At 34.6% G+C, this 14846-nt stretch overlaps 2 protein-coding genes across 2 annotated transcripts; both read left to right on the forward strand.

Moving 5' to 3' along the window:
* Nucleotides 1-5118: 5118 nt before the first annotated feature.
* On the forward strand, nt 5119-6522 carry LOC125223972 (CRIB domain-containing protein RIC4-like). Its single transcript, XM_048127297.1, has 3 exons — nt 5119-5357; nt 5459-5581; nt 6240-6522. Exons 1-3 carry the CDS (start codon nt 5240-5242, stop codon nt 6455-6457), a joined length of 459 nt encoding a protein of 152 aa, XP_047983254.1. The 5' UTR covers nt 5119-5239; the 3' UTR covers nt 6458-6522.
* A 6876-nt stretch (nt 6523-13398) lies between these two features.
* LOC125217909 lies at nt 13399-14845 on the forward strand. The gene is made up of 3 exons (XM_048119482.1): nt 13399-13470; nt 13543-13895; nt 14020-14845. Exons 1-3 carry the CDS (start codon nt 13416-13418, stop codon nt 14617-14619), a joined length of 1008 nt encoding a protein of 335 aa, XP_047975439.1. The 5' UTR covers nt 13399-13415; the 3' UTR covers nt 14620-14845.
* The last annotated feature ends 1 nt before the right edge of the window (nt 14846 follows it).

Here is a 14846-nt window from a genome sequence, read left to right on the forward strand (position 1 = left end):
AGGGAATAACTTGTCACTTAAGTAGAACAAAACACTATTTACAAAGTATCATTTTATCATTTTCAGAAACTATCATTTTATGCACCCAAAGTATCATTTTATCAAGCAAAGGCACAATTTCTACATACAAAAACACAGAGACACACACAACAACACACACAAAAACACAGCAGCAGTAGCATCAGGACACACACACAAACAAACATAAAGTATCATTTTATCCCATGAAACTATCATTTTTTCATTCAGAAACTATCATTTTATTCCATATATCCCATGAAACTATCATTTTATAATCTGAAACTATCATTTTATCAGAAACTATCATTTTATCTACATTTAAACAGATCATGCAAACACATAGCAACACACACAGCAAAACACACATAAACAAAGCAAAACACACACCAGCAGCATACATTGTTATGCATGAACGATATTGTATAAATATAAGAAATATCTACACTAAAAAACTACAGAATCTAAAAATAATCGAGAAAATCATCAGCAAAATGATAAATCGATCAAAATCAAAAGTGAAATAAGTAATAAACTTCATCCAACCTTTCTTCGATGAAAAAACTATGATTTCCTTCGACATATTCCAGAATTGTGATGATTTTTCCTTCGATTCGTAGGGTTTCAAATGCGATTCAGAGTGTTTGAGTGTTTCCTTCGATTCGTAGGGTTTGAAATTCGATTCAGAGTGTTTGAGTCTGAGATGAATTCAGAGCGTTTTCTTTTTTCCCACCAATTTTAAAATTGAAATGACAATTTTGCCCTTAATATATCCGAAAATGATAGTTTTATTTGATAAAATGATAGTTTTGTTAGATTAAATCTAGACCACATATTTTAAAAATGTGTGGTGGAGATTTAGTTATAGGGTTATCACACAAATTGGGGTTATCATTATAATGCACCCCTATATATATATTCAAATCCTTTTCATATCTTTTGTCCTTTTTCCTTCTTAATCATAGCCCCACGATTTTGTCATCTGACGGTTAGATTAATGCCACGTGTCATTTAATAATGCACATTTTCATTCTAATAATGCACAGCGGCTAATAATGCAACATTATAGACTAATAATGCACATTTTCATTCTAATAATGCACAACGGCTAATAATGCAACATTATAGACTAATAATGCATTGATCACAACCATCCAATTCAAGGATCCAAGGGCTGAGATTAAGAAGGAAATAGGACACTTAGGGTGCAAAGGAGCCTAACGCACCCCTATATATATATATGGTTGTGATCAATTGAGATTATTTAGACTAATTGAGAAATGAGATGCAATATCAGCCCCTCATTTTTATTAAATGAGTGGTCCAAATTTTGCCACCCAATAAATATTTTTAGATTAATTTAATATGAAAGGGTATAATGGTCATTTCGTATTTTAATTAGGGTTCTTCAGCTTGTGTCCTTCAACCACTCATTCTTCAGCCACTCATCCTCCCAAAACTCGCCTCCTAACTCAGACGAGTCCGACTTGACCGTCACCAGCTCCTTCCTCACCGGAGTCGCCGCCGGAGGTGGAATCCTTAGCTTGTCGTCCGACGCCTCGAGCAGATAGCCTAGATCCGGCCGCGATTCGCCGAAATCCGACGCCAATTCGACGATTCCTTCCTCTAACCCCTCCGGATTCGCCGCTCGGCTGGTTCTTCTGGCTGCTCACGCACATCCGGCGGCGGAGGAGAAGATCCTAATCGAGCTCTGCACGGTCCTCAAGGAGTCTCGCGGCGGCGAAATCACCAAGTGACTCGCCGAGGTCGTGCACCTCGTCATGGAGCTCTGCGAGGGAGGAGAGTTGTTCGACCAGATCAGATCTCTCCACATCGATTTCCTAACTTTGTATTCACAATTTAGCGTAGGTGTATTTTCAGTTTCTCTCTCAACAATTGCTAATTTGATGCTTTTCTGTTGCTGTAATTTTAATGGAGATGTAGCTAAATGCATTTAGATATGATTGGATAATGAAAAAAAAAAAATTCTTTGAAGAAAATTGGGTAATTAATTGCGCATATATGATCCGATCCTTAATTTGGAAATCATATTCTGGTTTGTGTTATTTTCCCCCAAAATTCGATAGTTTCAGTAATTTTGAATTCCCTTTATGATCGGTTGCTTTTGATCCGTGATTTGGTGATGGTAGTCGGAGGAATTGGATTATCAATTGTGTTGTTGGATGTGAGTTGGATTAGGAAATTATAATGCACTCTAGGTGTTTGGGAATAATAATGCACTCTAGGTGTTTGGTAATATTCCTCAGTTGGGAATTAGTTGTTAAGAATTAGATTCAAGTTTTAGCTATCTCCCTTTTTTAATGTCAACTACGCATATATAATGTCAACTAAATATATAATCTATATCAACTACATTTACAATTCATGTCAACTACACACATAATGTCAACTAAATATACAATTTATGTCAACTACACACATATAATGTCAACTATGTGTACAATCCATGTCAACTACCTGACTATTGATATGTGAATTTTAAGTGTTATTTTTTAGTTGTTGACATTTTAATACGAGTTGTTGACATTCGATATTCTGGCTATTGATATGTGAATTGTAAGTGTTATTTTTTAGTTGTTGACATTTTAATACAAGTTGTTGACATTCGATATTCTCGGCTATTGATACGTAAATTTTAAGTGTTATTTGTTAGTTGTTGACATTTTAATACGAATTGTTGACATTCGATATTCTGGCTATTGATATGTGAATTTAAAGTGTTATTTTTTAGTTGTTGACATTTTAATACGAGTTGTTGACATTCGATATTCTCGGTATTGATATGTAATTATAAGTGTTATTTGTTAGTTGTTGATATTTTAATACGAGTTGTTGACATTCGATATTCTCGGTATTGATATGTGAATTGTAAGTGTTATTTGTTAGTTGTTGACATTTTAATACGAGTTGTTGACATTCGATATTCTCGGTATTGATATGTGAATTGTAAGTGTTATTTTTTAGTTGTTGACATTTTAATACGAGTTGTTGACATTCGATATTCTCGGTATTGATATGTGAATTATAAGTGTTATTTGTTAGTTGTTGACATTTTAATACGAGTTATTTTATTGAATGTTGAAGATTTGAAGATTTGAAGATTTGAAGAATGTTGATGATTTGAAGATTTGAATATTGAAGATTTGAAGATTTGAATGTTGTAGATTTGATGATTTGAAGATTTGAAGATTTGAATGTTTGAAGATTTGAATGTTGAAGATTTGAAGATTTGAAGACTTTGCATCTAGAGTTTTAGAGAGGATTTTAGAAAATGATTTCAAACACAATTTAATGAAAAGACAATTATACCCCCGTGTTGACATAATGTGATAGTTGTTGACATTAAGTTAATCTTGTGAATTAGTGGCTGAGATTGCATCTCATTTCTCAATTATGCCCAAAAATCTCATCCTAACAAGACCCTATATATATATATATAGGGATGTATTAAGATGACAACCCTCTTTATTGTAACACCATACCACCATTTTAGGCCATTGGATCTGAAAATCGTGTGTTTGTCATGCTGCCACGTGTAAACACACGGAGGGGTAAAATAGGAAAATTCTAATTTTACGTTACCAGATTGCAGTGCTGTTCATTGAATATTGCAGTCTTACCACAACAATATTGCAGTTTACCACGAATGCAATATCTAATACAATAGACTGCAATATCTAATATAGTAGACTGCAAACCCGTGTTTTTTCACGAAACTTAATCCTAGGCCTCCATAAACGAGATCTAACGGACTATATTGGTGGTATGGTGTTATCCTATCTATGGTGGCACCATAGTGCACCCCTATATATATAGAGTCCCATTATCCACAAATTCACTCATAAAGACCGAACCACCGAACCCTACCAAATTAGGGCTTTTAGATCTAGTTTTTTTATGGATAAGATACATAAATTTATAAATTATTTTCGCCTTCATCACGAGCCTATTTTAATTCATCTGAAGGTAAATAAGTCATACTAACATGTTACGAAGATTTAACTTCGTTCCAGAATATATTACTTCATTCTAGTAGGTTTTTACTTCATTCTAGTAGGTTTTTACTTCATTCCAGTACGTAAATGTGGTTTCGCCGTCGCGTGCCGTTCTTTCTCTCTACAATATCTATCACCAACGCCATGGCGCTAATATGGTTTAATAAACACATGGAATAATGTAATAAATTATTGGAATGAAGTATGTGTAGAAGCATTTGAAGTCCTACTGGAATGAAGTAAAAATCTTATCCAATGAAGTAATAACGTTTCTGAATGAAGTAATAAACTCACTTGAATAAATTGCATTTTTAAATGTTAATCAAGCAAAAACCCACGTCAATGAATTTGAATGAAGCATATGTTGAATCATTTCAAAACCTATTGGAAGCAAGTAAAAACATGTTGTAGTTTCAAGGTATTACGTACAGAATGAAGTAATAAACCTATATAATGAAGTAAAATGAGCTTGTAATGAAGCCGAAAATTTTTTCACAGCAGCACATCTCATCAAAAAAACTAGATCTAATGGCCCAGATTTGATCTCTAGTTCGGTCTTTAAAATTGATTCGACATTGATCACAACTCTCTCTATATATATATATATATATATATATTCAGATTTAGTACAAGAGCCGTTTCTTCTTTTCTTTCTCCATATAACATTTAATGTAGTAGTTATCTGATTTGGACTCCAAATCCAATAATTATTTGTAACAAGAATACTTAGACGTAGGTGATGATGTATTAGCAGTTTCTATTTGAAGACATAAAAATAAACTAGACCAAATTGCAAGGTTGCTTTAATTACACTTTTGAGGCACATGCAAGGTGATTGGACGAGAGAATGGCTTAGCATTGAAGAGAAAGTGGTCCATCTTAGATATAATGAAGAGAATAAGGAAAACAAATGATCGAAAGTAGGTTAATGTGGGCTCGAAAATAATCAGACAAATTAATTAATTAGCAAACAGTAGGTTGAGTTGTACAGTTTAACTCTCTAACCACTTCATCCAACTCCCATAATAATGCAACCAGACACCTCATCATAGTGAATATCATTTTATCTTCTTGTTTACGCACACATATATATAGGGTTTCACTCACTATTAATGTAGCCTATTGTTAGGGTCACATTTTGGTGAAGTAGTAGTGTGATTATATCTTGAGAATATTTTGTTCATATAAATCTGAGATTTAAGATAATGAGAGGTGGGCGTCTCGAAAGATTTGTGCTCATTCCCTTCTCCATCCGCTGTGATTCCGAGTCAAGCGTTGCTCTTGCTGTCGCCGCCACCGCCTCTCCTAAACAGCCCAAAACTAGTATCATCCCTCTCTCTCTATGAAATTACTTTGTTAATTTCATCTAAACTGTTTGCATATTGTGAATTCATTTCATTTTGATTAAGTTGGTTGATTTGCAGGAGGAGTTAAGACCGGCGATGAGAGCTTGAAAATGAATAGCACTATTAAAAATCAGATTATTTCAAAAGCGGCATTGTCTGAAGGGTTACAAAGATTAATCAGACGCGTCTCTCAATTCTTTGGTAAGTTTTCTAAATTTAAAATTTTATGTTATGGAATTTAATTTTGTGATATAATGGCCATGCTTTTCATTTCAATCAAATAATGCAAAAAATTTAATACAGTATAAAAGTAGGGTATCAAAGTAGGCTTAATATAGGGTAGATGGCAATGAGAATTAAATAAGTTAGGCGTCGAATATTTCCATAAAATAAATGAGTTCGGTAAGTCTCGTGACCTAAAATTTGTCGTCTTAGTAAATTATTCCTTTTTTGTGCTCTTGGGTTGGGAGCCATGATACCAAACCCACGACTCTATTACTAAGTGAGTGTGTGTGGTGGGGCAAAAGCAAATGCTACTCTTAGCTTTCAACTACAAGTACCTAATTTAAGCCCTTAATTAATTTATGCATTTTTTACTAATTTAGGCCCTTAAGCAAATGCTATTTCTAGTGGTTTGAAAAAAAAAGGGTGAATACAATTATATATAGGCCCTTAATTTACGCATCTTTTAATGATTATGTTTGAAATTAATTTGAATGAATAGATTGTAACGAGTTAATGGAAATGAAATGAATTTAGTGAAGGTGACAAGTCATGTACATATGGCGTACAAGTAACATGCATATTTTGTTGGGTTAGTTGAGAAATTAAATAGTGGATTTTGTGGTTATGAGTATAGTGTACAAGGAAGAAATGGAGCAGATGGAAAAGGAGATGGAGATGGAAATAGGGTTTCCAACAGACGTGAAGCACGTAACGCACATAGGATTAGATGGATCAACGACGACGAGCAGCTGCCTTAATAATTGGGAAAATCTCAAAGCTTCCGAAATTCTTTCATTTCCTTCCATTTCTTTGGAGCAATTCGAGCTTGCCATGGCTTCCCAATCCCTTTAATTCTTTCTCTGTACCATCACTTAATTTCTTTTTATTACCACTAATCACAATCTTCTCTTTGGCCACTATTCATCTTCATACATCTTATTCACTACTAAGAGTAACAAGAAAAAAAAATGGGGATCCATGTTACTCAAACCATATGTATGAATTACGATGATTAACATTTAAACAGTGACAAGAATATCTATTAGAAGCAACCAATTCCAATTCAAACTAGCTAGGATAATGTGGAGCCTCAGTAATAAATTTTTATGACAAGCACGAGCCAGAATTGCCTGCTTATCTTTATAAATAAGACAAAACACAAACAATATGCCTAGTTTCCGAAATACTTTTCAGCTACGAATAAAAGAAATTCCACTCATTATAATATTGAAAAGGCATATTTGAGAAAGAAGAAAAACCACTGAAGTAATGACATACTAAGTTTAGAGAGTACGTATATACTCCCTCTGTTCCATAGTAATAGGGGCGTTTTTCCATTTCCGTCTGTTTCATAGTAATAGAGTCATTTCCCTTTTTAGTAAAAGTCAACACATTTTTCCACACCTACTTTACTCTCTCTTACCTTTTTCTCTCTTCATCTCTCTACCTTTTTCATTTTCCACTTTATTATCTCTTTACTTAACTCACCTAACACAATTTTTTTTAATCTCCGTACCGAAAAGTTTTGCCTCCATTACTATGGAACGGAGGGAGTACTATAATAGGTAAAATTGCCTAAAAATCACGAATTAGTTTAGTTAAATTTTGATTTATTTCTTTAAAATCAGCTAGAAAAATTATAAAGTTTGAATTAATTTGTTCTCAATCATCATATGGTGAAACATTCAAGTCACCTATGTATAGTATATTGTTCACATTTTTTTATCATTTTTTTTTATAAATAGACAACATTGTTTAATTCATCGGCCTTAACATTCATGTATTATGATTTTTCAGCTTACAAATCACATACGATTTCACAACAATAACAATATATGGAAAATTGAGAACAAATCTAAACTTCATATATAGTTTTATTGATGGATTTTCAATATTGCGGGATAAACAATAATTTGATTAAATTTCATGATTTTTTATTTGCAATTTGTCATGTATTACGGACTTAAAGTTGTGCTAAATAGTCATGGTCATCCACACAAGATTATATTAGTAAATTTAAAGTTGTGCTAAATAGTCATGGTCATCCACACAAGATTATATTAGTAAATTGAAGTATATAATTTATATATTAAAATATTAATTATAGTTAGTGGATAAATTAAAATGAGTTTATTAACCTCCTATGTTATTTTCATTTTTTTATAAGAATTCCCTCTTCTCTTAGTAATCAAATTTTGAACTAAATATATGCATTAATTACAATTTATATTTTCAATAAAAGTAAAATATAATACACTAATCTTTTACACGAACAATATTTTACTTCTACTCCACGAAATATAGCATTAACGACGTATGACTATTTGGAGAAAAACTTGTTCATTCTTGTATATTCTCAAAGCTAAAAAAAACCTGACAACTCAAATAACTAATTGGAAAAAAATCAAAAAATGTGTAATAGCAATTTCTCAGCTTTGTATGATATACTACAATGCTAACCAAACAAAATATTTCGTATACAAATAGAAACTTAAAGATGAGAATTTCCACAACTCATTCAACCAACTCACAAAAATTTGAAATAATATCCCTTCTACTCTACACAGTATAGTAATTATAACATTTCTCTCCTTTTTTTTCTTTCTATTTTTCTGTTTTGCAATTCTTCCTCCTAACTCTATGCTTTTTTTCTTGCTTAATTATGATCAAATCTATGTATATAAATTGTTATAGCATATGCCCTTTTGTTCACTTGGCATTATTTCATCAAAATATAGAGTGAATCACTTAATTTTTTTTTTTTTTGACAATATCTCTTAAATTTTCTATGTGAATGGTTTGCAGTTAATTCAGAGTGACAATAATTCTTACTAATACTTGTTGGTGAGAATGCCGGAATCAATCGAACGAACAAGAAGAACAAATCGAATGAAAATGAAATCGAAACTTTATTGATAAAGCAGTAGAAACTGATCTTCAAAGATCACATGTACATTTCAGAGCTAGGGCGGAAGAGAAAAGAATTGGGTAAAAATAGAAGATGCAAATCCTTTTATACGGTGCCACTTGTTAAATCAGCACACAAGACTTACACACTCTTTAGGAATTCACACACACTCAGTTATGAACTCACACACACAGAGCATACAGAGACACGCACTAATCTTGAAGAAGAAAGAGAGGTTTCTTGGAGAAAAGGTATTCTCTTTTATTGATTGACTAACTACTCTAAGATACAAGTAAAACCGAGCTATTTATAAAGCTTATACAATCTGGTAACTGCTACCAACAGAAAAATAATCAAGAAACAAGAATCAAGAACTAGACCTAATAACTGCTCTTTCATTACAGAATAACTAACTTCCTAACGACTAGTTTTCTGATTCCTTCTTCCTTTAATTCTTCTAGAACTAGGACCTGAATGTGCACTCATTCTTACAATTTTGAACCCTTCGAAGTTCCCTTTGGATCCTCATGATCCATCTTGAAACCTTTCTTATTCTTGAATTTCTTGATGGTCAGACTTTCAGAGATTGGTTCCTGACACTTAGCATTTCCTTTCTGTTGCTCCTTGGCTCTCAAAGCCGATTAAACTTCCAACAAAGTGATGGTGCCCTCTCTTCCATATATGATGGCATCCCATCATAGGATTTTGGCAAAGCATTAAGCAACAAGATCGCCTTGTCGTCACCGATAGTCACATCGATATTTTCAAGATCATCAATGACCTTACTGAAATCCTCCAACTTCTCAAGAATCCCCTTATCCTCCAGAAATTTGTAAGAGTATAAGCGTTGCTTCATGAGTAGCCGATTGGCAAGCGATTTTGTCAAATACAAAGCCTCTAGCTTCTCCAAAATCCCTGTTGTAGTGGTCTCCTTTGTAACTTCTCTTAACACTTTATCATCGAGACACAAGACAACTGCGCCATGAGCCTTCGCAATAACTTCTACATTCTTCGCCACCACCTTTTCATCCAACTTCTTTTTCATCCGATTTACCCCCACTGACTAGCAGAGCATCCGCTAGCCCTTGTTGAATCAACATCGCTCGCATCTTCATGCGCAAGAGAGCAAAGTCATTCTTTCCACAGCCTCGAAACGAGATGCCATAGCTCGATCCAAATCCTCAACTTCTCAACTCAAACTCACTTCCCACAGACAGCACCACTTGTTGGTGAGAATGCCAGAATCAATCGAACGAACAAGAAGAACAAACCAAATGAAAACGAAATCGAAACTTTTATTGATAAAGCAGTAAAGACTGATCTTCAAAGATCACATGTACATTTCACAGCTAGGGCAGAAGATAAAAGAATTGGGAAAAATAGAAGATGCAAATCCTTTTATACTAGCTAACAAACAGTCATTGACCAGCCAATAATCATCGGCTCAGATTAGTCAGCAATTAACGACTCAGATTAGATTGATCAATAAGTTCATGATCCAACTATCCCTGAACACTCTCGGCCATTTTCAGTTGCACTCAACAGCCTACACTGCAATCCCCATTTCTACTTACTTCTTCACACTCTAGCTGAATCACCAGCTCAAATGAATGGCCAATATACAATAATCATCCGTATTCATTAACAAAATTTCATACTCCATTGCATAAGCAAATTAATTTATAAATTATGTTATGAAAGCAATAAACATGGATATTGTGTTTTGTCCACATAACAGAGGCAGACTCAATAGACCCAACTTTTCTGATCACAGAATAGAAAATTTGAGAATTATTGTAAACCTGCCTAATTCATTTATTTTGGCAACCTTATCAACATGCTCAATATCAAAAATGAGAGGAGAGGATTGCAGGTTGTTTTTGAGGGAAGAGAGAGTGAGTATGAATAGTGTTATTTCTTATTTATATAGAAGTCTTCAATTTCATTATTAAATTTTTGAGAAAAATAAGTGTACAGGGGAGTGATCAATTGCTAACTCATCATTTAATTGCTAACTACAACTAATTTAAGGTCATAGGATTTTAGAAAACGCGTGGTCTACAATTTTCCACGTGTAATTTTTATTTTTATTAATAAAATCAAAAAAAGATAAAAAAAAACTCCAAATTAGGGTTTTGGATAAAAATGTCAAAACAATGCTTTGAGAATGTCAACCCATTGCTTATATTGACATTCTACATGTATTATATTGATATATTTTATATAGTATGTTGACATTTCTGCTGTACGAAAAAATAAAAAAAAAATTGATTTTTTTTTCAAATTTTAACGTCGGAACATATGCATGTAGGATATCGTTGGAATCCTTATGAAATTATCTTTAATTTGATATATGTTATATGAATTTAAAGTTTTGGGATTTCTTTTAAAAGTTAGTTATAACTAAACATGTAGTTATTTGACATTAATACCCCTATTGATATTTTTTGGAATTAATCATATGGCCTTATTGACGTTTTTCGTAGATCGTATTGACATTTAGGGATTGATGATCTAAGCCCTTAATTTGAATATCTAATGGCTATTATTTAGTTATAGTTAGCAATTATGTATGAGTTAGCAATATAACACTCCCCTAAATGTACAAGTGTCACTAATATATTTTTGCACATCTTACTTTCTTTTCTAGATTATTCCACTATATTCAAGACAAAACTAGATGTCGCAAGGTCCCTTTATACTAATAAAACCGTCCCTAATTAATTAGTACTCCATAAAATAGTTTTTATTTTTGTAAAATTATTAATTTTCTTTTTTATCAGTTGATATGCTCGGATTTTGCACGGTTTTAAGACTATTATTTGGTCATTTTTTAATATCAAAGTTATATTATATGTTCATTATTTACATATTTTATCTATTTTGGTATTTTTGACATGGTTTGTGAGAAATATACATATTTGAGCCTAAAAAGGGAGTCAAAACGCGAAGAAGGAAATCTGGAGTTTCAGGTAGCGTTCGGCGACCGCAACAACACTTCCGGCGACTGCCGACACTCATCTGCCTGTTACGGGAAATCTGTGCATGGAATGAAGACACGCCCGGGGACCGCCGGGAAGTGCGTGGCGACCGCCACCAAAGAGTCAGAAGCTTCAGATCAATTGCACGGCGACCGCCGGCCAAGGTGCGGCGGTCCGCCACAAAAGAGCGGCGAGCAGATTTGCCCTAATTTCCTCTCCAAGATCTACCATATTTTACAATCCTTTGCCTTATTTGAGGAGCTCGAATTTCTCCCTATAAATACCCCCTCAAGCTTCATTATTAGGATCCTCTTTTTGCAACATATTTTCTAGAGATTAAAAGTTAGAGTGCTTCATTGTGCAAGGAGTTGAGGAAGGATTCAAGAACATCAAAGCTAACAAGGATTCAACCTTTGAGTTTTATTTGCTTTAGTTTTATGTTCCAATTGTTTTCCCTTCAATCTATGTCTTTAGGTTATTACATCATGTGTAACTAAATTCATAGGATTCTAGGGTTTGGTTATACAATTCCTTTTCTATTTAATATGTGTTTTGTTTTTACTTTGTTTCTTCCCTAAGTAATCAATAAAGCTTCATGATTGAGTTACACAATCTTGGATGATTTAATATAACTTGCTACATAATCGTGAGAGGAGGTTGACGAGTTAGATCCACTTAGTAGACACTACAATTAGCTTCCTTTAAAACGACACTGTTAATTGAGAGTGAAGACTTTTCAAGGGTCTTAGTAGCTTTTAGGAGTTACATATTTAGGATTGACAACCCTAATGTTAGTAATCAACGTTTGTATCGCATGAGCATAAACTAGGTGACTCATCCTATCAAAGTAATAATAACCGTGCTAGGGTATTGTAGTTGGAACTTGTACACTCACATCCCTGGAATTCTCTTATCTCTATACTTTTATCTCCGTGATTTATTTGCAATTAGTTGTTATTTGCTTTCATAAGTTCTTTGTTTTCAAAATTCTCAAAATCTTTCGGTTTTCCAAATAGTAATTGAGTTTTAGTATAAGGTAGCCAATTTGTGATTGTTTTCCCGTGATCGATATCCGGTACTGACCTTTAGTTATACTATTCCTACTTTGTATACTTGCAAATATTTATAGTGCTAATAAAAAGTGCATCATTAATTTCTCCCCAATTTATTTCTAATTTTATGATTCAATACTACTCACATTATACTTCTTATAATTAATTATAAGAATACAGCAATCCCCTTTAATTATTCTAATCAATTTATCACTTTTCCACATAAAAATAATCATTAAAACCTAAATTATAAACTTTATACACCTTAATTCTTTCAATTTTTCAATCGAAATAACAAATTCCGTCTAGGGTCATTTTTGAAATGTTGCATGAGCCGTTAACTGTGACCTTCCACCTTATAGGTACTTGCAATGGACACTCATCTATTGCTTAATTCTGCTTGGCAGATTGAGACAGACAATAGAGTACCATTCTTTTACCTTATTTTCCGATGCAAGCTTCACAATATAGTTGGGGCTGGTTTTGTAGCCGGGATTGGATATGTCCCAACTTCTTATACATTAGGATTTTGTGATCCGGATTACATGATATGGCCACATGTTTTGGTTGCTTTTAGGCGGGCCCACTGCTTTTAGGAATAGAATATTGACTCACATGCTTATGGAGGTAATTTTTTCAACTTTTCGCTTTCTCCCAGAAAAGCTAAATTTTCACAATTGTAAGCGCCATTTTTGGGCGCCTCTATTTTTGGCGAAAAAAGTTAAATTCCATTTTATGGCGCCATTTTAGGCTGTGACGCGGATCACAAAATAGAGCAAAAACTCTATATAAAAGGTTCATCCCTTTTATGCAAATCGCATTAAATTTCACCTCTGTTTTGTGTAGACACAAGTTGCAACTCTGTACTGATGGCTGAACCAAGACACAACAATGCTGCTATGCGCTTGAAGGGTGGTAGTCGAGGTGAGGCTATTCTTATTCCATATTTTGATTTCGATGTAACTTTTGCATTGAGTTATTTTTTGGTCCTATTAGTTGGGTGGAGCGGTGTGCCGCGTACTTACCCCAAGCCGGATCACACACGCCGGTGCTGGGCTGACAGCGAGGAGAGGTTTTTGCTCGCAACACTGAAGGAACTAGTCAGTCTCGGATGGAAGGCAGACAACGGGTTTAGAGGAGGCTATTTGGCAAAGCTGGAGGAGGCCATGCGCCGTGAATTTCCAACCTATGGACTGAGGGCTAATCCCCATATACAATCCAAAATTCATATTTGGAAGAAGAACTATGGTGCCGTGGCCCAATTGTTGGATAAGAGCGGTGTTGGATTCAATATCCATGGCGATTACAAGATAGACTGCGACGAACACCAGTGGGCTGAGATCATTAAGGTGTGTTACATTTAATTAGATCGAACATATGTACCCTCTCATGGGTGTATAGATGCCTTATTTAAAATTTAGGCATTAATTCAAGGTATTGCGCTCCTCTGATCACTCTGTTCGTTGTCTTTAGGCTGATCCAGGTGCCCGGGCGTTAAGGAACAAATCGTGGCCGTACTATGATGACTGGAAAGCTGTATTTGGGAAGGACCGAGCGACTGGTCTTAGTGCAACCGACACGGAGCGGGCAAACTCTATGTATATTCTGAACAGCGACAGTTGGCTATTGGGCAGCGGATATGGGTCCAACTATGCAGGTGATGATGTGTCTGATGAAGGTGAGGGGAACGACAGTTCCTCGCCGATTGGTGGACAGGACAGCATCTATAGCACACCGTCAGGTGGTTCGGACTCGGCTAAGGCTACTAAAAAGCGAGGAAGGGGGGATTCTCTGGATGGGATCGTGGATGTACTCACCAAAATGCATGAGGACACAAATGCTCGGCTGGAATATTTGTCTACTCGTATTGGGTATGAGTTTGACGTGACAAAGGCACGTAAGGAGCTGTTTGTGCTTATCTCTGCTATTCCGGGACTCACTCTTTCTCAAGTGTTCAAGGCATCTGACGCGATCCTCGCTAAGGGAGAACGTCTTGACTACTTTATGAGCCTACCCGAGAATGCTCGTCACGCGTATGTGTGGCATGCATTGGAGAATTATGTGGGTAATTGAGGTATAATGCTGAATGGTGGGTGGGTGGGTGTTCTGACTACTAGTAGTGAAGTTGTTGTTTAGGAACCTAGTCTTTTGGGCATATAAGTACCATTTTGGAATATATAAGTAGTTTTTTAGGAATATAAGTAGACTTTTGGGTATATAAGTATTGTAGCCGTATGAATGCTGATGTTTGTTTTGTATTATACCTTACTATGCATCAGCACCTTAGTTTATATGAAGTA

The sequence above is a fragment of the Salvia hispanica genome, chromosome 4, assembly GCF_023119035.1.
Source record: "Salvia hispanica cultivar TCC Black 2014 chromosome 4, UniMelb_Shisp_WGS_1.0, whole genome shotgun sequence".
Lineage (NCBI taxonomy): Eukaryota > Viridiplantae > Streptophyta > Magnoliopsida > Lamiales > Lamiaceae > Salvia > Salvia hispanica.